At 40.3% G+C, this 27,499-nt stretch overlaps 1 protein-coding gene across 1 annotated transcript in view; it reads left to right on the forward strand.

Annotated features, from left to right (window-relative positions):
- The window catches only part of CNTNAP2 (contactin associated protein 2), a 664,834-nt gene that overhangs the window by 128,750 nt on the left and 508,585 nt on the right, over window positions 1-27,499 (forward strand). Inside the window, exon 4 of the mRNA XM_054385136.1 lies at window positions 14,543-14,690. Coding sequence (XP_054241111.1) covers window positions 14,543-14,690 — 148 coding nt within the window. The remainder of the gene's footprint in view (window positions 1-14,542; window positions 14,691-27,499) is intronic.

Genomic DNA, 27,499 nt, shown 5'->3' on the forward strand with positions numbered 1-27,499 from the left:
CTAGTGGTGTCCCCCAGGGATCAGTGCTGGGCCCCATCCTGTTCAATATCTTTATTAATGATCTGGATGAGGGGATTGAGTCCATCATCAGTAAATTTGCAGATGACACCAAGCTGGGAGCAGGTATTGATCTGTTAGAAGGTAGAAGGGCTCTGCAGAGGGACATTGACAGGCTGGGCAGATGGGCAGAGTCCAACAGGATGGCATTCAACAAGTCCAAGTGCCGGGTGCTGCACTTGGGCCACAACAATCCCATGCAGAGCTACAGGCTGGGGTCAGAGTGGCTGGAGAGCAGCCAGGTGGAAAGGGACCTGGGGGTACTGGTTGACAGCCGCCTGAACATGAGCCAGCAGTGTGCCCAGGTGGCCAAGAGAGCCAATGGCATCCTGGCCTGCATCAGGCATAGTGTGGCCAGCAGGAGCAGGGAGGTCATTGTACCCCTGTACACAGCACTGGTTAGGCCACACCTTGAGTACTGTGTCCAGTTCTGGGCCCCTCAGTTTAGGAAAGATGTTGAATTGCTGGAGCATGTCCAGAGAAGGGCAACGAGGCTGGTGAGAGGCCTTGAGCACAAGCCCTATGAGGAGAGGCTGAGGGAGCTGGGACTGTTTAGCCTGGAGAAGAGGAGGCTCAGGGGTGACCTCATTGCTGTCTACAACTACCTGAAGGGAGGTTGTAGCCAGGAGGGGTTTGGTCTCTTCTCCCAAGCAACCAGCACCAGAACAAGAGGACACAGTCTCACGCTGCACCAGGGGAGGTTTAGGCTGGAGGTTAGGAGAAAGTTCTTCACAGAGAGAGTGGTTGGCCATTGGAATGGGCTGCCCAGGGAGGTGGTGGAGTCACCATCCCTGGAGGTGTTCAAGAGGGGATTGGACGTGGCACTTGGTGCCATGGTTTAGATAGGCATGAGGTGTAGGGTGACAGGTTGGACTCGATGATCCTTGAGGTCTCTTCCAACCTTCTTGATTCTTGATTCTTCTTGATTCTTGAATAGCTAAAGAGTGGGGAGTAAGAGGATGGGACCAGACTCTTATCAGTGGTGCTCAGTGACAGGACAAAGGACAATGGGCACATATTGGAACACAGAAAGTTCCACCTAAACATGAGGCAAAATGTCTTTGTTGTGAAGGTGCCACAGGCCTGGAGCAGATACCCAGAGAGGTGGTGGAGTAACAAGACTGGAGAGATTCCAAACCCTCTTGACCATTTTGATCCTGGGCAACCTGCTGTGAGTGACCCTGCTTTAGCAGAGGTGTTGGATTAGATGATTTCCAGAGCCGCTTTCCAGCCCTTACCAGCCTGCATGATACCCAGCAGCCTTTTATAAATAATAATTCGTTACATTAGCCAGATCATCTTTATCCATGTACAAATTTGCTTAGAATCACAGAATCATTCAATGGTTGAGGTTGGAAGGGACCTTTAAAGGTCATTTGTTCCCCCCCACTTTTCAATGAACAGGGATCTGTTCCTCTAGATCAGATTGCTCAGACTTTCTGCCTTTATTAGGACCAATTTAAGTTTCTCAGACTGTTTCCACTTTTTCTGATGATCATCTTCTGTGAGTTTGTAAGGAAGGATTGTTTTGTAAAAGTCAAGCTGACTCTTCTCAAGCAGATTATAAGTGCTCAGGTCCCCACAGTAATTCTGTTCTTAATTCTAATTTATAAGACTTTACCTGACGTAGATGAGAAGCTTACAGGTCTGTAATTTCCTGGCTCTTGAAAGCAGAAAAATTGCCACTCTTCTATTGTTTAGGCACCAAAGCAGTTTTGTGTGAGAAGTTATTCAGTTATTCACCACTGTTAATAACTCAGCTGTTTCATCTTTGAGTTGCTTTAGAACTCATGGGTCAGTACTATCTGACCTTTGTAACTTACCATTTTTTCTGTTAGTTCCAAAACTGCTTCAAACCAAACCCTTGACGAAATCCCTCAGGAAGAAGAGATACTTGAGGGAGATTGTACCTCAGTTTCATCCACAGTTCAGTTAAGATGTATCTTCTAATATCCAGTCTACACCTCTTCTGTCATATAGTAAAAAAAAAAAAAAACAAAAAACCAAAAACTATTTCATACTTTTTGCCCAGTCTACCTGAAATTTTATTTGCTTATCTCCCCCTTAGTTTGTTTTGTGAGTTAGTAAGAGGTTGTATTTATGGAGGATCTACGTAAAAATGAAGAACATCACATAATGCATGATGACCATGGCACTTCCTTTGTATCTAACCTTGCCTGTGGCCTCGTGAAGTGTGATCATCCCTGCTGCTTGAGGAGAGGCTAAGCTGGCCTTTATTGAGGCATGGGCGAGGAGTATGGGATTGTTCAGATGTTCACTAACAGCAGTTAAGCTATGATGTTCACTAATGAGTGAACTAACTTTTCGTTAAGGTTATGCTAACTTACAAAAGGACTTGTGAATTCTCTTTTGAAAAAAAAAGAAATTGCACAATTTGTGAGAATAGACTATTTTTAAACTGTACACGCTTGGCAAAGTTCAGGATGGTACATGCAAGGCTTCACTGCTAAGAAGCAGAACTGTGAGTTCTGAGTGTCTTACCCTGCTGAGAAGACAGTAGTGAAATTTTCTGCTGTTTTTGAAACATGAAGTCAACTTGAACTAGAAACTTAATCAGAACAAACAACTACACAGCACATCCACTAATTTCGTGTGGTTTTGCTGTTTCCAGGCTTTTGTCAGGAAAAGTAGGTGGAAATGTGGATGTATTTGCTGGCTCTATAAGTTTTGATGTTCATTTTTCATTGTTCTTTCCTCCTCCCTTTCACAGCTGGTCGTTTTCCCTGTGTTTTTCAGTGTTTTTCAGCACTTGAGAGGTCATTACTATCACTACAGTACTTCATGTTTGACTCTTCCTCCAAAATTTCTCTCAGGTATGACTCTTCATGGAATCATAGAAAGCACTGGCTTGGAAAGGATCTGTAAAGGTCATCTTGTCCAGCCACCCTGCAGTAAGCAGGGACATCCCCAACTAAATCAGGTTGCTCAAAGCCCCATCAAGCCTAATGTTGAATGTCTCCAGGGGTGGGACCTCTGTCACCTCCCTGGGCAAATCTGTTCCAGTGTTCTACCACCCTCATAGTAAAGAGTCTTTTAAAATCTTTTAGGATTTTTTTTTTTTAGGACCTTTTAAAATGCATCAGTACACTTACAGTCTGAGAAGATGTTTCTTTTGAATTCAGGATTTAGGTAGAAATATAAATAGTGTATAACTTGTAGGTGTCTGAACTGCTGAACTTTGACCTGAATAGAACTTCAGCATCTCACTTGGGCCTAGAAAGGGTCAGATGACTTGCTCAGGTATTTCCAACATTATGTCAGATGTGACTGTCAAAGTGTGGTTACAGCTCCACACAGCAATTTTCCAGCATAGCCCTAAGGGTTTAATGCTGCTTTAAGGAGGACAGCATTGCATGGCTGTGATTAGAGCCAACTTCTTATCTATTCTCAGAGTTTACTGCTCTAGTTCTTTTTCCCTTAGCACAACAGGTACATGAGAAGTCAGCCCACAGCATTCTCATTTACAGGTGATGTGCATGGAAAGCAAAGCTGACGTGCTGATTGACCTGTTGGAGCAAAGGAGATGGTACTCAGTGTTCATGCTGAGAAAACTTGTAAAATCCTTCCTCTTAGGAGCAGCTCTCTTGAGTGAGCAACCCACCTTTCTGAACACAGGTAATGACTTAGATGTCTGGGTATTCTGTGGAGATACACTTGGGGTTATTTTGAAGTGGAGCCAAAGAACCAGAGCTACAGTTCCAAAATATAAATCAACATTCAGAAACTTTTCCGATCTATTAGTATCATAGAATCATTAAAGTTGGAAAAGACCTCCAAGGTACCAAGTCCAACTGTCAGCCTAACATCACCATGCCCATGAAACTACATCCCAGAATGCTACATCTACACATTTCTTGCACATCTCCAGAGATGATGACTTCATCGCCTCCCTGGGCAGCCTGTTCTAATGCCTGATCGCTCTTTCAGTAAAGAATTTTTTCCTGATATCCCATGTAAACCTCTCCTGGTACAACTTGAGGCCATTTCCTTTTGTTCTACCACCTGACACTAGGGAGAAGAGACCAAGACCTATGTCACTACAAACCTCCTTTGAGGCAGTTTTAGAGAGTAAGGTGGTCTCCCCTCATCCTCCTCCTCTTCAGACTAAACTCTAGTTCTTTCAGCTGCTTCTTGCCAGTCCTGTTCTCCAGATCCTTTACCAGCTTTGTTGCTCTTCTCTGGACATGCTCCAGCACCACAATGTCTTTCTTGTAGTGAGGGACCCAAAACAGAGCCCAATATTTGATGTGCAGCTTCACCAGTACTGAATCCAGGGGCATGATCACTTTGCTGGTCCTGCTAGCCACACTGTTCCTGATCCAGACCAGGATGATGGTGGCTGCCTTAGCCACCTAGGCACACATAATTTAGTGTAGTGTGGTGGTGTTGGGTTGACATTTGGACTTAATCTTAGAGTTTTTTTCCAACCTCAACGATCCTATGATTAATGATTCTAAATATGCTGACTGTCCACATGCAGCCCTGGGGGAGATTTTGGCTCTTCTGTGAGATGCTGTGTACTCTTCCTCCTGAGCTCTTACCACTGTTTGCCTCTTCAGTGTGGCACAAAATACAAACCATGCTAGCACTATGGCAAGCTATTGGAAGACAGAGGCTGTTGGGGTATTTACCTGCCTTTAGCACTCTCTGGTTTTTACAGTGTCAGTTGTTTTCATATGTGTTGTCATGACACATGACAACTGAAGTAAGGTTTTCCTCAAGTTGTGTAATTCCAGAAAGAATGTCAGCACTCAAGATACACATACAAAGTTTTTACCAAGCCCAGCATTGTCATCCACTGCTCGAGATAGCTTGCAAAAAATTAAATTCAATAGTGTCTATAAACACGTTCTTTATTATTCCATTCTTTCCATCTCTTCAAGATTGAGGATGTTCATCATTTTGCATACATCAATGCAAGTGCAATTCAGCTTGGTAGTGACATAGTCTAATTGGCTTTAAAATGGAGTTTGGGGGGTTTGAGTGCTAATTTTCAGGTAATGACTTTCTAATTGATTTTCTTTTTATGAAGGACCATTGATTCATTCCCTTCAATGAAATTCAGTTGACTTCCCAAGAGAATTTGTAAAAAGCTGCTCAAAAGAAGGATCTGTCACTGCTGCTTTCTCTCCCCCATGCTTTGCTCTCAATTCTGTCTATAGTACCTACTTTTATTCTTCACTAAGCAAGCTTTGAGTAATAAGGCTAAGCAGTTGTGTGTATATACGTGAGTGTGAAATGGGCTCTTTGAAAGAAAAATGCATTTTTATTCAAAGATGGGTTGTACTTTGGTGACATTCTTCCTGAAAAATAGATGTTCACCACGGCCTGTGACATTAAGGTGACAGCTGTTTCACAATGATGTTGGAGTTATTCTAAGCCATCAGTATGGAGTGCACAGGGATTATCTGAATTGGTGCTGTTTTACAAAAAGAAGAAGAACAATTTTTAAATGGAAGCATAAGGTATTGTGCTATCATGTTGCTTGTGTCCTAAAGTCACAGCTGAGTTCATGTGAAGCTCAGTTGAGCCTGCCTAAAAGTTTCCTATTACAGTACAATGTAGTAATCCCAGTTAGATAATAATGCATAATGAGAGCGATAACCTACCTTCTACTTTAGAAGGGGTTGAACCCTGGTGCTTGGGATAGTGACACAGCAAGGAAATAAGTTCAAGAAAAAAAAAAATGACTGGAATCCCATATTTTTTGTTTTAGTCTGGTTTTACACATCATACAAAATGATAGGGAAAACGTAAAATGATGGGGAAAGAGAAGGAAGCTAGTGGCTCTTTTAAAAAAGGTTGTATAGGTAGAATCATAGACTGGTTTGGGTTGGAAGGGACCTTAAAGATAATCTGGTTCCAACAACCTGCCATGGGCAGGGGCACCTTCCACTAGACCAGGTTGCTCAAGGCCCTCAGATTTCACAAGCCAGATCATGCAAGCTGTTCCAGGCAAATTGCTGATTTTGCTTTGTTATCTGATTATTTGGATGTATGGAAGTATAACCAGTGTTTTCTCACACTAACTTGCCAGGTTCTTGCAGTGGAGATGTTATCTGTGATAGCAAACTGTTCTTTGGTACAGAACACAGGATCATGAGATCCAGTGAGGGGTGAGCAAACCAGACAAAGCCCAAGCATAAATAAATGCATATTTTTAGCACTAAATATATAAATAACCACTGAAAGAGCTTTGCAGTGTTGTGATAGATTGATTTTTCCATTTCTTTCCTTTCAGTTCTGAAATCAAGACCAAATAACCTTACGAATGTTGCACTATAGCCCAGACCAGGAACTCATTACTTGAACTATTTGCATGGCAATTGGTTCTCTTTGTCTATTGAACTCCAGACTATCTGATCACAATACTTCCTTCTGGCCACCAAGGTCACTGACTCTCTGTCATTTGACTGACTCATTTATTTTTAAAGCAAGTGGGGATGTAAAAACTGCATGCATCGTGCTTGTTTTTCAAGTGCATAAATAATGGCTAATTAATTCTCAGTGGAATCATGTGAGAGCATTATCTCTGTTGCACAGACAGAATGAGTTTCAGACACATGCAGCTCTTAGTCTGAGTTTACACAGTAAGTAAGCAACAAAGCACAGCTGCCAGCAGTCATTCCTGTATTTGCTATTACAAGTATGTACAGGGCTTTATCAACTGGTTGTGAAGACATTTCCTGCAGGTGCCTCCTGCAATTTCTGTAGAGAAACAGAGTGACATGATGACAGCCTCTTCCTTCTGAAGAACTCCAGATTTGCTCTGAGCACTTGCAAGAGTGTTTCCAAAGTACTCTCAAGCAATGACTAAATTAATCTAGAAGGAAGTAATGAAAGATAGGGATATCCTGGTTGGTTCCTTTGTCTTTCTACTCCTTTCTAAAAACAACTACAAAGAGTATTTTTGGTTTCTCTTATATTAGTTTTAGAGAAAGGGACAATTGTTGGAGTAATTGAGAGGTTCCCCTTTAAATCATTCTCATGGAATTTTTTCAGTTGGAAAAGATCTCCGAGGTCATTGACCTAACACCACCATGTGTTGTCTTCTCTTACAGTCCTAACGGTGTGCTGCCTCTAAGTTTCTGGCTCTTTGAGGTTTGGGAGATTTTTTTGTGTGAGGTTTGGGAAATGTTTCTTCAAGTGAGGCTTGAAAGTTTAAAAATGGCAGGGAGGACAAACAAAATAAACCCACCTCAGGACAATTATAATGACCTTTTTGGAACAGGGTAATGCCAATTACCAGTGCAACTTTTCAGGGCCAAGATTAACCACTGTATGTTCCCTTCTTTTATAATTCCTTGTCCAGCTCTGGACTTCAATACAGGCGTAGCTGATATTTCAGCATTGAAACTTTTGGATATTTGTCATACCTGTATGGAATCCTAGTTTAGCACTATGTTTGTCAAAGAATGAGTGGGTTGCACCTCACCCAATAAAGGCAGTAATACATTTGATAAAGCTTAACTGAGTTTGCAAAGTTTAGCAAAATCAACAATGGTTATTTGAGGTTCAGTTTGGCAGCAAGGTTACTGTATTACTTACTATAACACAAATTGGTTAATGTGGTTGGATCTTGAAGGTCTATTTCAATGAAAGGGATTCTGTTCTTCATAACCTGTGCAACATGTTCATGTTTGAACAGTAAAAATGATTTGGAATTTGGCTCATGCGTTTTATGAGCATCATATGGGATAGGGGTGGCCCTTCTGTTGAATTACCAGATTTTCAGAATGGACCCTCCTTGCTGTCTAAACTCCTTCTTAGAAGTTTAGATCTGAGTAGATCTAATCTTATACCTGGTCATTGGTTTGTGACTAAGGATAAAGGGAAAGGGATAAGGAATGCCCAAAGGAGATTGATAAGGAATGCTCTTCCGTTCAGTCACAAGGTTCAGAACAGACCTCTTTGCTCTATGAACATCTTGGGGGAAGGTTAGATCTATCTCTAGTCCTGGACCTGACCAACTGTTTCTGCCTAGAAGGACAAGGGAATGGTGCTTCCCCTCTACTATGCTCTTGTGAGACCCCACCTGGAGTACTGCACCCAGCATAAGAAGGACGTCAAACTGTTGGAACAGGTCCGGAGGAGGGTAATGAAGCTGGTGAAGGTTCTGCAGAACATCTGGTGATGAGCAACTGAGGGAACTGGTGTGGTTTAGTCTGGAGAAGAGGAGGCTGAGGGGAGATCTCATAGCTGTCTACAACTCCCTGGGTTGGATATTAGGAAAAATTTCTTTCCTGAAAAAGTAATCAGGCGAGGTGGTGGAGTCACTGGCGCTTGGAGGTGTTAGAAAAACGTGTGGACATGGATCTTTGGGACATGGTTTAATGGGCCTGGTTCTATCAGTTTGGTAATCTTAGAGGTCTTTTCTAACCTTATTGATTCTCTTATTCTGTAACTGTACTAAATAGAAGAATTTACTGATACCACTGACAGTAGAATCAAGTTCATATAATCACGGAGAACCACCAGCAGCACTACATGTTATTAATCCTGAGCTCTTAGGACCTCTGGCCATTTTCTACTCATGAGTCTCAAAGATGAGATTCCCCATCTGTTGAAGGTATCATGTGAGAATTTCGTTATTTGCTATAGCTTTTAATTGCTTTCAGTTATTGCTTTTCTATTTAGATGTGTTCCTGTGTGTTATGATGATGAGGGGTGCTAAAAACAGTGTTGTTTTGAATTGAACATGTTTAGTTTGAAGGAAAGAGTGTGAAGACTTCTGTATTACTAATTGTTCTGTTCAACAGAGAGAATGAAGAAATGATTCTTCGACCAAAAGACTGCTGCTTCCTATCACCTTTCATATGCCATACAGTACTAGGACATGAAAGTATAGGAGAGTGTCAAAACTGAGCTAAAATAGACCAAACCTGAATTTGTTACTTTTGGAACATTTCCATTTTTATTTTATTTGCTATTTTTCTTCTTTTCTGCAACGAATTTTCTCACCAGCTGTTGTTTTTCCTCTTTTTTTTTAACCCCGTCCTCCTTGCAATTAATCTCATAATGTTTTCTTTTACCCAGCACTTTTCTTCTTACTGTTTCAGTTTGCATCATAGATGTGATTTCCATAGGTAGCAACCAGAGAACTATTCCAGCAGCAATGAGGGAGATTGACTTTCTCAAGGAGTTAAGGGGGGACAGGGTTTGAAAATGCTCATGTGGTAAAACATGTTTTTGAAACATCTCTTTCTCTGAAATCCACTATTCCACGATCCTGTGGTTTCAGTCAGCTAGAACAGAACTTCTGTCTGTTGGGAATCTCTCCACAGCCCCTGAATTTGGATTTCCCTGCTATGCCTAATGTCCTTCTGCAGCACTGGTGGCCAAGAGGTCCCTGCACCCAGACTGCCCTGCTCCTCTTCTCTCTCTGCTCCTCTCATCAGTGATGCAGAGTCTGGAGAACTCAAGTGAAGAATGAAGTTTGCCATGCTTTCCTTGCTGTGAAGGCAGATGACTGACAGCCAGAACTAAAGCTGTCAACTGTTTGTGATCCTTCTAGGTTTTGAAATAATATTTGTTCAGAAGGTTGGTGCTGGTCTCTTCTCACAGGTAATTAGTGATAGAACAAGAGGGAATGGCCTCAAGCTGTGACTGGGTAGGTTTAGACTGGACAGAGTGGTCAGGCATTGGAATGTGCTGCCCAGGGAGGTGGTTGAGTCACCAACCCTGGATGTGTTTAAAGGTCATTTGGATGTGGTGCACAGTTTAGGGGTGAACCATGCAGAGTAGGTTTATTGGTTGGACTTGGTGATCCCAAGGGTGTTTTTCAACCTGAAAGTTTCTGTGATCGTGTGAATTTAAAATAAAACACAGATCTTAGAATTATAGAATTGTTTAGGTTGGAAAAGACATTCAAGGTCATCAAATCCAACTGTTCACATAGCACTACCAAATCCACTGCTCAAGCATGTCCCTCAGTGCATTTACATGATAAGGCTTAGCCCTAGAAGAAAACCAAGTGATGTTTCCAACAGGCATATTCTGTCTGTGGATGTTTCCATATTTTCTAATACTGTGCTTTTATTAATTTGGCTTTTCATACCAATCCAGTTTCTGATAGATAGAGCCATTTATAGAGCTATAGTGCATGGAACATGGACTCTGTCATGTTTTCATTGTTGCTGTGTCAGAATAAAGTTAGACGATGGGATTTTTTTTCTTTCACAAATTCAGGCCCATAATTATTCTTTCCTTTGCTTAAGTTGCCAATGCTGAAATAAAACTGTCAAGAAGTATAATACTAAGTATATAATTAAAGTACTGAAAAATAATAAAATTGTTTGTCCTCTTTTAGCTGGAAAAGAAATGTCATCCTGCTATTCAATGCATTCTCCTAGTTTTACATCACTGTAGAAAAAGCATACATGGAAGTATTTTTAATGTGTGTTTCTGAATAAATCATAAATTTGGGTGGAGAATTCTTCAGATTGATTAAGTTAGGTGAAAGACTAATTTTCCCCTTAAGCAAGTTAGGTAGTTTGCTATTTATCTAATTATTTTTGGGGTGAAGTACAGGGTTTTTTTCTTCTCTTTGCCAACAGTTGCAAGATTGAAAGTGTGGGTTTGTTCATTTGGTTGAGTATATGAACATCATTCTTTAATTCTTTTCCTCTTTCATGTCTGGAAACTTCCACTTTTGTTCACTTAGTAGTGTTTTTTTCCATTCAGTTTGGAGCCACCTTACTTCAGAGATAAGGTTTTTCTAATGCTGAGAATTTCTTTTTAATCCTTTATTGTAAAAGGTGATCAAAGCATTTTCCCCAAATGAGACTTAAAAAAAAAAACCAAACAAAAAAGACCCCAAAACCACAAAAAAACCCCAGTAAAAGTAAAAACAGTAATGTGACAAAATTTAAAGCATGGGTACCTGTTGTATCCATAACAGTGAGAACTGAATGTTATTGCAAAAGTCTCCTTTTACAGGAAACCAACTTTTTTTCCCCCTCAATTTTACTTAATTAATGATGTTATACTGTATGCTAATTTACTATTATACTAAAATACTATAAATTCCTAATTTAGCTTTAACATTCATAATCATTTATTAGCATATCATTGTCCTGTAAATATGGGAAGCAAAATTGAATCTGACTCTCAATCTTCCCTAACTTTCACATTTCACAAAATTTTATCTTCACTTAAGTTCTTTGTTTATGCAGAGAAAACTAGACTGAATGTCTTTGCTGTGTCTCATTGCCATGAGCCAGTAGTGTGCTCTTGTGGCCAAGAAGGTAGTCATCTCCTGGGATGCATTAAGAAGAGTGTGGCCCTTATGGTAAAGGGAGGTTCTCTTTGCCCTCTACTCTGACATAGTGAGGACACATCTGGAGTATTGTGTCCAGTACTGGGCTCCCTAGTTCAAGAGAGACAAGGAGCTTCTGGAAAGAGTCCACTCAAGGGCTACAGAGATGCTGAGGGGGTTGGATCATCTCTCTGATGAGGAGAGGTTGAGAGACCTGGGGCTGTTTAGCCTGGAGAAGAGCAGAGTGTGGGGGTCAAGAGGATGTGTATGGGCCCTTACCAGTGGTGCCCTGTGATCGGACAAGGGGCAGTGGGAACAAACTGGAAACCAGGAAGGTTCCCCACAAGCGGTGTTTAGAAAGGACTTGGGGTGTATTTCCTTACTGTCCTTCATTCTCATTGCTGTGCTGTCCTGTAGAGCACTGTCTTAGAGCAAAGTTGTTGTACCCACAGCACTCCTGATTTTTCATTGCAATGTAAGCTTGCAGGAGTTGATATCTGACACAAGGAATCCCATATGGAACAGAGGATTTTGGAGTTGGGCTGGTGTGACACTGCTACCTCTTTAACAGAGATTTTAGCTGACTTGTCATCTTCCCAGTTTGGGTTAAAGAAAAACATGTTACCCAGAAAAAGCAGATATCTGTCAATAGCACTCAAGTGAATTCATAAGATTCATAATCTGAAAAACTTGTTAATTTATACAGGTATTTCTACCTTTTTCTGGAAAACAGTTTTATAAGGAGGTTTCTTATTGTACATGGCTCTTTCAGCCAGAGATTCACTCACCGTTTAAAAATATCTCCTACTGTAGACATGGGTCTGAATTATACTTTTGAATCTTAGTAGAGTACTTGTTAACCTAAACATATGTGTAGCTTTGAAAAAGTATCAATTCAATTTTTAGTTAAAACCTGCCTTTCTGCATCCAAGTAAAGATCTCAGACAGAAAAAGAGATTTTACAGCAATAATACATTGGTCACAAGCTCTTGTAAATTGATTTTTCATCCTTGCAGTGATGGATTTTGGCCTGGTGTTTGCATTATCTGCAGAGTGTGTATTACTGTACCACGTTTACCTAAATGAAAGCTGTGTTTAAAGGGTATTGTTCTGCTGGATTCTAAGTGGAATGCATTTTAATAATCTGGGAGACTGATGGCAGACTGGCCTATTCTCTGTGGTCCATGTTTATGCTTTCAGCAAAGGTTTTTGGGTCATGTGTGAATAGAAGCTCTCAAAATACCAGACATCACATTCAAGTCTTTCTGACAAAGGACTGATGAAGCATAAGGCAAGGCACAAAGTTTGGAGAGCTACAGGAAATCATTCTGGTTTTGACAATACACTTTAATCATTTGCTTGAATTTTATAGAAAATATGCCCCTCTGTGTTTATGGAATCTTAGAATCATGGAGTCATTATGCTTGTAAAACAGCTCCAAGACCACTGAGTCCAACCGTCAACCCAACACTGCCAAGGCCACCACTAAACCACGTCTCCATGTGACATAGCTACACTCTTTTTAAACACCTCCAAGGATGGTGACTCCACCACTTCACTGGGCAGCTTGTGCCAATGCTTAACCATGCTTTCAGTGAATACATTTTTCCTATTATGCAACCTAAACCTCCCCTGACACAACTTCAAGTCATTTCCTCTCAACCTGTAGCTGGCTACCTAGAGGAGACTGATGTCCATCTCATTCCAGGTTCCTTTTCAGGGACTTGTAAAGAACCAGATCTCGCCTCAGCCTCCTTTTCTACAAACTAAACAACCCCACTTCCCTCAGCTGCCCCTCATAAGACTTGTGATCTTTAAGCTCAAGCAGATTCCTTTGCCTACAATACTTCTAGCAAGTGAAACAAACCAACCATTTCTGTGATTTCTAGAACAAGACTAAGACAGCAGGCAGCTGTTCAGTAGGACTTCCCCCCACACCTGGATCAGTTCATGCTTTGCTTTGTTGTGTATTGTCTTCTATTTATTTTGGCAGATTGACTTTTGGTCTCTTCTCCCTAGTAACAAGTGATAGGATGAGATGAAACAGCCTCAAGGTGCCCCAGGAGAGGTTCAGACTGGATATTGGTGGAAAATTCTTGACTAAAAGGATTTTCGAAGACTGGAACAGGCTCCCCAGGGAGGTGGTTGAATGCCCATCCTTGAAAGTGTCATGTGGTAGAGATGTGCTGCTGAGGGACATGGTTTATCCCCAGCCTTGGTAGAGTTAGATAATGGTTAGAATTGACAAACTTAAAGGTCTTTTCCAAACCAAAACAATTCAATGATCCTATGAATACTCTGTTCACTGTTGCAAAAACACATTTCTATTGAAAATTACCTATAAGGAGTTATGAAAATTTCTCTGGAAATGTTGGAAATAACTGAATGATTGACTTTCATGTCTGCTATCAGTGAATGGACAGATTGTCCATACACTGACAAAACAAAACATAGTCTATTATGTTAATTAATAATTATGGTTTAATTGATGCTGTGAAATATTTTAGAACTAGTACAAAATCACAAACCAAGTGCTAAATATGTAGTTCATCAGATTTTAAAGTCCCTTGAGAGCTCTTGTGTTCTTCTCTGACTTCCTAAGTTTTGCTACCCAAAAATAGACCATGCTGTCAGTGACAGCTATGGTTAGGAAAGAAACCAGACACACACTTTCAGTAATGCATCAAAAGAAAAGGAAGATTTTTAAATCCTTAGAAATCTGAGAAATTCAAGGGGTCCCTGTCTGTAGCAGTAAGCAAGTTATTTCTGTGCTGTGTAGTGAGAGGAAAATGACTAATGTGTGTAGTTGTACCTGTAAAGAATGAGTATCTTCTCCTCCAGTACAACCAGTTGGACACTTTTATTAACATATTAACCAAGTAACAGACTAGTAATACAAAATGGATTACTTTCTCACATAGAATTATAGAATCATTTTGGTGTGTGAAGACCTTTAAGATCATCAAGTCCAACCAATTAACTACCTAGCAGCAGTTGTTGCATGATCTCAGCATATGGTCTCAGTGCTGCTGTTCTGGTGTTCTTGCCTAACTTTGGAAATCAGCTGTTCATTTCATTACTATTGAAGCCACATTTAAACCAAACTTCGGTGTTTAGACTCTCAGAGGACTGTTCCACCTAATGTTCTCCTTCATTTACAGCATGTGAGATAGATATGACATGGTATTTCTTTCTTCTTTCTCTTAGGCATTTCCTGGAAATACAAACTCTGACAGCGTGGTCCGGCATGATTTACAACATGCGGTTATTGCTCGCTACGTACGCATAGTTCCTTTGGACTGGAGTGGAGAGGGACAAATTGGGTTAAGAATTGAAGTCTACGGCTGCTCCTATTGTAAGTTTTTTCCATGGTCATCCTTCCCTCTCCCACCCCCCCTTAAAGAAAACCTTCTTTTTTATCTCAGATTAAATCTGAATCTCAAGTACGTTCTGCTTAGGTAGATTAAGATGTTCCAGGGTTTCTGGTTGTATTGCCCAGAGCTTCATGTACAGTTTATTGTAACCTTAACTCTGAGTTGCTTAATTTGTTCTTCTCTACAACATGCAACCCTGGAATTCACAATAGCACTTTGAAGTTGCTCCTTTTGATCTTTGTGGTTTCTTTTGCAGAAGACTGAGTATTATGTAAGCTTGAATGAGCTAGTTGGGCACGAGGTAGTATCCAGACAAATGTCATGTTGGGTCTTGAGGGGAACAACTGTGAAGTAGAACATGGTGTACTTCCTGGTGCTAGAGATAAAATAAGAATCCTTACAGAGTTGCTCAGATTGCTTAAATATGTGGTGTTTCTCAAAGGTTTTTCCTTTAATATTTGACTGCAACTTCAGAATTTCTTTTGAAATCAAGATGAGCAATGGTACAAATGCTTCTGAAGTTAAAAGCAGAACTGATCGTGTTTTAAGAGCAGCAAGGGTAGTTTTATAATGTCCTCCCTTGAATTCAACTCAGCCAGCACTGAAAGAAAGTTTATGAACTGGCAGAAAGCTGCCTGATGTCCTGTTTTTATGTATGCATTTTTTTAGGTGGTATCCTGGCTTTTGTTGTTTGTTTTTTTGGCTTGTAGTCATTTTGGTTGTTTTGTTTGTTTGGTTTGTTTTTAGCAGGAAGGAGCCTATTGATCTTTTAATAACCAGGTGTTAGCAAAAGATGAGGACCACACATCTGGAAGTCTCATCCACTGACTTTACTGGGTGATTTAAGGCATATAGCAGCCTTTGCCGTCTTAGCTACCAAGAAAGAAAACCACATTGTGACTGTAGTTGTTTTGACTTGGATAGTCAAAAGGTTAGATACTTTCATTTAGTACCAATAAGAACAATGAAGGATAGGGTTTTGGTGTTATTTTTCCTATTTCCATGCAAGGAGTTAAAGCCCTGTTTTAAAAACATGTATTAAAGCACAGAGAATTTTCCAGCAGCTTCAGTTACTTAGTGAGAAATCAAGTCATGCCCATTGTGGTGTTGGTGCTACTAAGCTGAGGGCACACGTGGGTGTTATATACTGTTGTAGAAAGACAACACCTTCTCTCTTAGCTGAATTGATTCTTACTGAAAGAGAAACTGAGCTTCTGAAGAAAACTTAGGTGAATATTCAGAATGTGGCTTTTAATAAATAAGTGTTTCTGATCATACTGCTGAAGTGTTTTAGGTGTTGCTTTCACTGTAACAAATGCTACAATGTGGTTAATTTTGCAGCATGGTAAATACTTGTAAGAATACCTTCTTACTTGTACATCAAGTGCAAATTCAGGTGTGTGGTACAGGAAACCAACATCTAGTTTGCTGTCAAACAGGACTCTTTGTAACAGGAAAAATGTAGCAGAATCAAATGATGAATCCCGTAGTCTTCACTGCAATATTTAAAAGTAGGGGGAGTTTAATGAAATGAAAAGACATTTTACAAGGGCTTGTAGTGATAGGATGAGGGAGAATGGCTTTAAGCTGGAAGAGCTTTAGACTGGATATTGGGAAGAAATTCTTTACAGTGAGGCTGGTGAAGCACTGGAGTAGATTGCCTGGGGAAGTTGTGGATGTCCACTCCCTGAAAGTATTCAGGGCCAGGTTGGACAAGGCCTTGAGCAAGCTGGTCTAGTGGAAGGCGTCCCTGTCCATGGCAGGGGGATTGGAATTAGATGATGTTTAAGGTCTCTTCCAACCCAAACTATTCTGTGATTTTATGAAAATACTGTTGGTAAAAGACAAGATGCTTGTGGAAGCTCAAAGTAAATGTGCAAAAAAGTAAAACACAGCTTATTGACAAAATCGGTGCAGTTGCTTGATGAAAAGTTGCTTGCTTGACAGACTTTTGGAGGAGAATAAAACACATCTGCTAAGGAAACAATGTATGGAACTGTGAAAACACTGATAATATATGTTTTTACAGAAGAACTGAGGTGTCCAAGCATAACTTTGTAGTTTTACAGGGAGATTGTTGCTGGTTTGCTTCTAGTAGAAGTGATTTCAATGATTGTTGGCGTTCTTTTTATATAGGATTAATAATAATACTTTACTTTTCTGTATGCATAGGGATTTTTCTTTGCATATAGATCTAAGCTTCTTCATTAATCAGTGTGATTTGCAGATTAATCCTGCTGATCCTGTAGGAAATGGCCATTTAGATAACCAGTAATATTCAAAGCCTGGTGAAAAGACAGGCTTTGGGACAGATGTACCCCAAATTTTGGAAACATGCCCTAAATAAAAAGGATAAAAAGGCTGGCCTATATATTGCAATCATTGTTTTTCTTTATAGATTCATATTGAATGTATTCTTTTATTTAGCTGTTTCAAGGAGCATGTTTCCAGATAGCAGAATCAGATGTTTCCTCAGAGTGCAAGTGAGGTTTAATTAGGAAACCAGGCACTTAGTGACCTCAGAAACTCCTTCCTTGCACATTACTGCAGCCTGGTCATGAGTCTCAGAGTAATAAGAAAAATACTGAATCATATTGAAATGCTTATTCAAAAGTCAGGTCAGTAATTGCTGTATTTCCTATTTTGTTTGGGTATGCATGTAATTTTTATTCATGTATTATTAGTAGATTTATTTTTCTTTTCAAACTTTTTTTTTTTTTTACCAGAGGTAGAATCTGTGTCCTTGCTTGCCCAGCAAATTAAAAAAACAAATGTTCCCTGGAGAAGGTCTTAGAATTACCAAATCTTCTTTCAGATTCATTTTGGTTTGCTTTAAATTTGAAACCTGGGTTGTCTTTGAAACTGGCACCTTTGTATTTTGTGTAGTTGAGATCCGTGGTGTTGTCCTCTTACAGAAGAGCTCATAGAATTCACCAAAAAAGAATTAGGACCTCAATCTACAAGATTCAGAATGAAATTTGTATTTTTGTCAGGCAGTAAACAGTTTAGAAAAGATTTTAATTCTCCATAGGGCAAAACTGACTTAATGGCTCTGCTCATGGAGGAGCTGCATGGGAAAAACAAGGTGGGAAGCCAACAACAAATAGACTGTTGTGTAACATAAACAACACTTTGTAGTCAATGGGAGTTTTAGCTTTTATTTCAAAACAATCTATTTCATACACTGTAAAGGGAAAAAGCATCTCTACACATGCAGTGGTATCATTTATCAGCAAGCAAGTCAGAGAGAAGGAAGCAATATAACCAAAGGCCAAATATCCACTCAGTTAAGTCAAAATGATGGCAGGTTTTTATTCATGCTCCTTTGGAGAGAGAGAGCAAAGGCATATGACATGCATCTTCCATCATGTCCACATTTATGAATTCTTAAGACAGGCAGCAAAGACATGGCATCTAGAGGCTATGACAACTACAATACAGAATATTTTACTGCTGATTTGTGAAGATCATCATAAGCTCCTGCAGGGTTGTTGCCATCTGAATTGTTCCCTTCATCTCTGTCCTGTGGCAGATGAGTGCCTACAAAAATGGCAATAGTGATACTATTGCAGAATGCTTGACTATGCTTTTAAAGCTAACCATATGAGGCCTTGTGAGTGCTGAAGTCCTATGGGTGGAAAGCACTCAATAGTTTCTTTTTTCAGGTTTTTGTTTGCTTTGGTTGATTTTTCTTGGCGTTTTTTGTTTGTGGGCTTTTGTTTGTTTTGGCTTTTTATATGGCTGTGTAAATCCTCTGCATCTGAACTGTATGTCCAGATCTTTTTGATAACAAAATCATAGCATTGTTTTGGTTGGAAAAGACCTCTAAGGTCATCAACTCCAACTGTCAACCTAGGACCACCATGGACATTAAACCATGTCCCCAACTGCTATGTCCACACATTTCTTGAACGCCTTCAGGGATGGTGACTCAACCACCTCAGTGGGCAGTCTGTTCCGATGTCTGATCACTGTTTCAGTAAATAAATTTTTCCCAATACCCAATCTAAACCTTCCCTGGCACAGCTTGAGGCCATTTCCTCTTGTCTTATAACCAGGAAGAAGATGCCAACTCCCACCTCCCTCCCTTTCAGGAGCTGTGGAGGGTAATGAGGTTTCCCCTCAGCCTCCTCTTCTCCAGACTAAACAATCCCAGTTCCCTCAGCTGCTTCTCACAAGACCTCTTCTCTAGACCCTTCACCAGCTTTGTTGCCCTTCTCTGGACATACTCCAACATCTCCATGTCCTTCATACAGTGAGAGGACCAAAACTGAACCCAGTGTTCTAGATGTGGCCTCACCAGTTCTGAGTACAGGGGCAATTGCTTCCCTGGCCACATTATTCCCGATTCAGGGCAGGATGCTGTTGGCTTTGTGGATACACACTGGCACATGTTCAGCCAGTTGTCAACCAGCACCCCCAGGCTGTTTTTTTGTCAGGATAATTTCCAGCCACTCTGCAACAAGCCTGAAGCATTGGATGGAGCTGTTGTGACCCAAGTGCAGGACCTGGCACTTGTCCTTGTTAAACCTGATTTGTATGTCTGATGGTTAAGAATTTTCAAATTCCAGATGTCTCAGTTCTGAAGTGTAGGATCTACATGGAAAAAAAGCATTTGGAAACAACAGAAAGTCATGCAAATACTGAGTGTAGTCAAGACAAATAGGTGGCAGAAAAGATGCCAAAGCTCTATGACTGGCTGCAAATGGAGCTTGCATTCATTGGATTCATTGACCAGCTCTGTTTGCTAATGTTCAGGAAACAGTGGGACTGAACAAATGTCACCTGAGCTGTGTTTGCAGATCTGCTCATTTCAGTTACTAGATCTGTTGTTTGTGTTGTGCTATGTCAAATGCTTCTGCTTCAGTTTCCTGATGAGTGGCTGATTTTTTTTTTTAAGGAGGGAGTGGTCTGCAGAAGAGAAAGCTTCAGGGAGACCTTATAGCAGCATTTCAGTGTCTGAAGGGGACCTACTGGAAGGTTGGGGAGGGGCTGTAGCAATAGAAGGGCTTGTAGAAATAGAGTGAGGGACCATGGTTTGAAACTGGAGCAGGGTAGATGTAGATTGGACACAAGGAGAAAGTTCTTCACAATGTGAGTGGTAAAATACTGAATCAGGTTGCCCAGAGATGTGATTGAGGTCCTCTGGAGAAATTAAAGATGAGATTTGATGTGGTGCTCAGCAAGTTGATCTAGTTGAAGATGTCCCTGCTCACTACAGGGGGGTAGGACAAGTTGACTTTCGAGGGTCCCTTCCAACCCAGTGCATTCTATGATTCTAAAAAAGGAGGAATAGTAACCAGAGTTTGTACAGTTTTATGAAATAATGGAAGTTTGTGTGGAGAGAACGCTTACTCTCCTGTTACAGGAACAAAAATAAGGGTTGAGATGCTGTTAAAGGATGAGCCAAGTGAATGTTTGCAATAAGTGATTATGAGGTACTGGAATGCTCTAAGCTGTGGGCTGAACAGATCTTTTGGGTAATCACTGCTATAGTTAATCCTGTCTGCCTGCAGTAACTTTAACTGAAGCTGTTACCTCCTTTGGTGGTTATTTCTGCATTCAGTGGTACTCATTGCTAGGAAATTTTCTGTGATGCTTACTTGAAGTCTCCTTTGTTTGTTTTTTATGTTATTGACACTAAAAAACTCTTCACCTCTCATTCACCGTCCCACATGGTTGCCATACATCCTTAATGAGACACTCTCAACCTGTCCAGACATCAAAGGCACTATTTAAGAAATATCTGAGAGCTGCTATTACTTCCCTTTCATGGGATTTGATCAATTTTCTTCTGGCCAGATTAAATACTACACCCTGGATATTGTGTTTCACCAGCATAGTAATTAAAATTCAGGTAAAATTAACAAAAAAATGAATTCTGTTAGGTGTTATAGGGCTCTATATGTAAATAAATGTGTGCATGCATATTTGTATTGCACTTTTGGTGCCTATGTGAATATCCACACAATCCCAGCATGGTGAGGGTTGGAAGCGACCTCTGGAAATCATCTACTCCAATTCCCCCACTAAAACAGGGTCACCCACAGCAGGTTGTCCATGATCATAGTGTCCTGGTGGGTTTGGAATCTCTCCAGAGAAGACAACTCCACAACCTCCTTGGGCAGCCTGCTCCCAGGCTGCAGTTTTTCCTCATGTTTACATGGAACCTCCCATATTCCAGTTTGTGCCTGTTGTCCCTTGTCCTGTTGCTGAGTACCACTGAAAAGTCTGGTCCTATCCTCTTGCCCTCTGCCTTTGAGCTCTTACCATATATTGAGAAGATCCCCCCTCACTGCTTTTCTCCAGCCTAAACATCCACAGTTTCTCAGCCTCTCCTTCTCATAGAGATGCTTCAATCCCCTCAGCATCTTTGTAGCCTATACTGGACTTTCTCCAGTAATTCTGTGTCTCTCCTGAACTGGGAAGCCCAGAACTGGACACTATACTCCGGATGAAGCCTCCCTAGGGCAGAGTAGAAGGGGAAGAGAACCTTCCTGGTTATGCTTTTCTTAATGCACCCCATTCCTATAACATTTCCCATTCTCAATATGCTTATACTGGGTAGTTCTATACCTATTTAGGTCTATGTGTTTGATTTTTTTTTTAGCCATCATCTTCACAGCTCATCAGCTGCAAACAGCTTGATGTTCTCGTTCTGACATTAGAGATGCATAGCTGAGTACTCACATCTAAACTATGGAGAGTGAGGGAAGTGAACTGTTAAACTTTCTCTGCAAACTTCTAAGGATCTGTTTGAATATGTACTCTATTTGTAAACCTTTTTTGTTAGCATACTTGTTAGCTTTTTTGCCATGCAGCGGGTTATTTTTTGTTTTGTTGTGTTTTCTTTAAGGGTCATGAAAATGGCTGTATTTTATCCTCTATATATTCTCAGGTAATGAGTTTTCCAACAGCAGAGATTTGCAATTTAAGACCAAAAACATCATCTTTATAAATATTCTCAGTATGGATTGTTTTCCTCCTTCTACACTCCAGATAGAAATGGTTGTTCATCTTCCTACATGAATGTTCCCATATTTTGACATGAAAATAAGGGGGAATAGGCTTCAGTTCACTCATTGTCTTTGTTTCTAACCAGTATGAGTCTCTTTGGGTAGCTGGCATTACTTAAAATTTAAAGCATCTATTTCCTGCATTTAAAAATGTATTTCTGTATTAATATTTCTGGATATTAGGCAGAAACTCTTTACAGTGAGAGTGGTGAGACATCGGCACAGGTTGCCCAGGGAGATTGTGGATGCCCCCTCCCTGGAGGTGTTCCAAGGCCAGGTTGGGCAGGGCCCTGAGCAAACTGGTCTAGTGGAAGATGTCCCTGCCCATGGCAGGGGGCTTGAAAATAGATGATGTTTAAGATCCCTTCCAACCCAAACCATTCCATGACTTAAAAAGATTCAGTATTTGCATAGCATCTTAAAAAGCTTACTTTTAAAATCAGAAGACTCAGGCTGAAATAGAAAGAAAATATTTCCAAACACTTCATTGTTTAATGCTTTCTTTTTGTTTCGTTTTTCCAAAGTGAGCATTTCTGAAAGACATGGTAAAAAGTGACTTGGTAGTAACAAAAATTCTTTGCATTTTTGTTAATCTGATGTTGATAATTCTTTTCTTTCAACTTTTTGGTACTGGCAATGAACTGGGAAGTCCATTATTTTTCTATTACTTGTTGTACTGAAGTTGCTGGTAGATGTTCTCAAGCCCTAGTTTCCGGAGATCTGGAACAACTGTATGTGTTCTTTACAAATTCATTCATTAGCTGGTAATGAATGTTCAATCACTTGGAGAGAAACAAGTTTGTTTTGTATGAATCCATGCCCCACCAGCTTGTTCAATTGCATTCTCAGGCAGTTTTCAATTACACTTGAACATTTGAATCAATCAGCATTTCCTTTAGAAGGATGCATGGGGTGGATTCAATTGGAAAAGCTCCTTTAATTATTTTTTCCCCCTATGGACTGAAGAAAAATGAGTCCTTGCTAAATAAACAGAGTATGTGACCAAATAGGATAAAATCTTGCAGATTTTCATTAAGGTTTATTACAGTCAGATCTGGCTCTTCTTTCATGGACTGGAGCAGGCTAATGTTTTCTAACAGGTTTTCCAGTAATTCTGAACCATCCTTAAAGTGGTCTGTGATGATTTAATGGAGGTTTTTAAAATATCTCCTAGGATCTATGACCATCAGAAACAGTTTAAACCAGAAGTTACATTGTGCTTTTTCACAACGTTAAAAGTACTGTACTCAGCACTGGTAAGGCCACACCTTCAGTACTGGATTCAGTTGTGGGCCTTCACTACATGAAAGACATCGAGGTGCTGAAGTATATGATAAACTTCAGACTTAAGTTTTGCCCCAGTCAAAACTCAAAAAATGGACTTAAGTAAATTTAAGACCACAACTACTTGTAGCTGCTTCCTAGTGGGCTATTTGCCATTATTAGTTGTGATCCATCACAAGTAGAATCGTAGAATTTTCTGTTGGAGAAGATCTTTAAGATCATTTAGTCCAGTTGTTACCTAACTCTGCCAAGTCTGGTGCTAAACCGTGTCCCTCAGCACTACACATCTGTGGATTTTAAACCCATCCAGGGATGGGGATTCAAACACCTCCCTGGGCAGCCTGTTCCAGTCTTTGAGAACCCTTTCAGTCAAGAAGTTTCTTGATATGATATGATATGATATGATATGATATAATATAATATAATATAATATAATATAATATTGTTTTATTATTATATAATATCTAATATAATATCTGATTTTATTATGTGGTACCTAATTATAATATATATAATTATTTTTGTCCTACATTTGACCATATATTAGGGTCTGGAGAACAGTTCTTGTGAGGAGTGGCTGAGGGAACGGGGATTGTTTAGTCTGGAGAAGAGGAAGGTGAAGGGAGACCTTCTTGCTCTTTACAACCCCCTGAAAGGAAGTTGGGTGAGAGTGGGGTCAGTCTCTTCTCCCTTGTATGAAGTAATAAAACAAGAGGATAAGATTTCAAGTTGTGCCAGGGGAGGTTCAGGTTGGATGTTGGAGGGAGATTGTTGACAGAAAGGATTCTCAAAGACTAGAACAAGGTGCCCAAGTAGGCGGTTGAATCCCCATCCCGGGAGGTGTTTGAAAGAGGCAGAGATGTGGTGCTCATTTACATGACTTAGCACCACCCTTGGTAATGTTAGAGAATAGTTGGATTCAATGATCTTAAAGCTCCTGTCCAATCAAAACTCTTCTATGATTTATATGCCTACCCATAGCAGGTACTCATGTTACTAGGAAGACCCTGTTCCTGATGAGGGTTAACTGTTGTGACTTAACATGTGACCTTCAAGGACAGTTACTTGCTTTGCATAGGGATGTTTAGAGTAGGAGTGATACTAGCACTGATGCACAGCAATGTGAATGGGATTGTTCTAACCCCAGCTGTATGTTAGCTGCATGATATTTTGACATATAGAAAGCTACTTTACAGGGACACTGTCATTTTCCTCCCATCTAACTGAAGTTGCTGCATTCTGTGTTTTCTGTAATTCCTTCTCTGAAGCTCTGTAGGGAGCATGCTCTTGTTTATCCTCTCCTCCTCTTTTCTTCAACAAACTTTCATTTACCCTGCAACCTAAGCTGAAACTAGCTTGGTTTCATATAAGTTCTTGTCATACACTTTGACCATGCAGCCAGAAGTGGTAGTCATATAGCTAGTAGAACAGGATCCATTCATTATGTTGTTGTCTGACTCAGTCAAAACAAAGTGACTCTGCATTACCAGTACCTACCAGGCATCTGATTTTCAGACTGATCAGCTCTTTCTCAGTGTCACCGAATGATCAGCTTAGCTTCTACAAGGTTACCATTGCAACATGAGTAAAGCACATAATACTGAAAATGCTTCACACTTCATAGGTGTCAATAAAAGTTAGGCACTGGAATTCTTTCAAAACCAAAACAAAATCCCCTACACAAAATTGCCGGTGGCCTCATGTAAACTACCACTAAGAGATAATGTTCAGTTCTTGTGCTCCCAAACACTTTCTTTCAAAAACATGAACAGTATGAAACAAACCAGACTCTAAGTACTGTGCCAGTTCAGAATGTGCTATTAAAACAGCATCACAATGCTCCTAAAAAGAAATATTCAAAACTTGGTTTTCTGAAGAATTTTGAGGTGCTGTTTCCCTGCCTCACACGGTTCATGAGCTACTCACATCACGAGGTTTTCATTTCACACAATTTCATGACACAGTAGGTAAAAATTGTAGCAACTTGTGTTCTCTTTCCTGTTTCCTTGCATCTGTGTATCTAATCATATTCCTCGTGTTCCTTTATATTTCTGTTCAGGAGCTATGAATTAGATGTTAATGAAGAGACTTGTTCAGCGTTTCCTAGTAAGAAAAAAATCCCATTAATTTCCCTTACATAAAGACAGAGAGTAGAATTCATAATGAAGTATTTGCCTTCACAGGAGGCATTCTTGACAGAAATTCAGTTGTGTATGGGGTAAGCTAAAGAGTCTTTGGTCCCTTTACATTTATCCACTGCAGCTTGCTTGTAATGCTAATTAAATGCTTATTGCCTGACCACACCCTTCAGAAGTGTTTCCTAGAAGAACTGTAACTGGGCACCACTGAAAAGAGCTTGGCTCAGTGCTCCTGTCCCCTTTGCTATTGATGAGTGTTGAGAAGATGCCCTCTCAGGCTTCTCTCCAGGCTAAACAGCTCCAGGGCTCTCAGCCTCTCCTCCTCACACAGCTGGTCCAGTGTCCTCAGCATCATTGGACTCTCTCCAGTAGTTCACTATGTCTCTTGAACTGGGGAACCCAGAACTTGACACAGTGCTCTAGATGTGGCCTCACCAGTGCAGAGCAGAGTGGGAGGAGAGCCTCCATCTGTTGGTCGTGCTATTCTTTGTGCACCCCAGAATATCACTAGACTTCATGCCCTTGGGGGCACATTGCTGCCTCATGGCAGACTTGTTATTACACAGCACTCCCAGGTCCTTCTGTGCAGGGTGCTTTCCAGCAGGTCACTCCCTAACCTGTACTGGTTCAGGGAGTTATTCTTCTGCAGGGCAGGACTCTGTACTTATCCTTGTTGAGCTTCACAAGGTGTGATGGTTTTAAGACTGTCTTTAATTTTTCTTCACAAAGTTCGAGCAGAGAAAGTGAAAGAATGTAAATAAAAACAGTTTCAAACCATCACAGTCACTATTGGGTGTAAGAAAGCAAAATAATGATTATTCTACATACTTTCATCGGAGAGAGTAATGTTTAAGAATCACTACTAAAAACAGGGTTGGGCAGTCGGGCAGTGTCGCAGTCCATCTTCTCTCAGTCTGCCTGCTTCTTTTCTGGCTGAAGATCACATACTGACCTTGACAAGCTAAGTCTAACAGTCTCTCTGCTTCTTGGTTTCTTGCCTTTTGCCTGCTCTGGCGGGGAGAGAAAAAGAAAAGCACAACCCTCCTCTCTTTGGGGGGGGTGAGGGGGAGCAAGGGGCTTGTTGTGTTTTTCTGTTGACTGTACATATTTTTAAATGTTGTGAATTGTGTATATTTGTGCATATTCATTGCATTTCATCATAGATTGTAGTTTTGCCTGTAAAATACAGTTTCATTTGCTTCCAGACTGAGCTAGCCAGGTTATTGTCAGCGTGGGAGGGGGACATCTCTCACACTATAACACCCAGTCTTGCTGAAGTGCATCACAGCCTGATGATCTGATGATGTGCCAGCCACTCCTCCCAGTTTGGTATCATCAGCAAACTTGCTGAGAATACATTCTGTCCTTAAGTATTACCTAGCATCCTAACTAGTATCCAGCATCACTAAGAAAATGTTTTGTTAAATTAGGTCCATGATTCCCATCTAGTACTTTTTCTTTGTGCAAAGTTAGCAATTCATCTCTGTCATGGAATAATTAAGGACAAAAGCATTCTGTTTCCTCTAGAGGAGTTTTCTGAAACTTGGTATTTATTTTACAGAATGATTCTGGTCTTCCAAATTTCTTTTTATTGAATATACCTGTAAGGAAGTATCCATTTTGTTTTGTGGTTATTCTACAATGTTTCTGTGGTTGTTTTTTTATTTTAAATATTTGTATTTTTTCTGCTTAGCAAGATGCAGATTTCAGTAGACTCAAACATGGTGCTGTGCTCAGCTGACACATAAATCAGCAGCACAGTCTGTAGATATTATGTAATCATTTGTGACATTAATTATGAAAATTCTAGTAATTGAAGGCTGTCAATCCTATTTCCTACTTAGGAATATTAACAAAGGTCCAACATTGCTGTTTGTGATATATACAACACCTTACAAGAAGAATCAAAGGCCATGTGTCAAGGGCCTCAAGCAGGACCGGGGGAGGTTCAGGTTGGATATTAGAAGAAAAAGTTCTTAAAGACTGAAACAGGCTCCTCAGGGAAATGGTTGAATCCTCATCCCTGGAGGCATTTCAAAGAGGCAGAGATGTGGTGCTGAGGGACATGGTTAAGTACCAGCCCTGGCATATAATAATTGGACTTGATATTAAAGGTCGTTTCCAACCAAAACCATTCTACCAGTCTATGCTAGTTAAGTGGTTCCTTTCTCTGTCAAAAATTACTATAGTTTTATTTCAGTTTAAAAATAATTTTATTTTTAAATTTGCATTTAAATTTATCTGATCAGATGTCTCCCCTGAGTCTTCTAGCAAGTTACAAAGCAAATTTCTGGGGTAATATCACTTGTTTCCAGATAAGCTTCCAGCCAAATGAGTCCTGAAAGGTGTGAG

Source organism: Indicator indicator, chromosome 11 (assembly GCF_027791375.1).
Source record: "Indicator indicator isolate 239-I01 chromosome 11, UM_Iind_1.1, whole genome shotgun sequence".
Taxonomy (NCBI): domain Eukaryota; kingdom Metazoa; phylum Chordata; class Aves; order Piciformes; family Indicatoridae; genus Indicator; species Indicator indicator.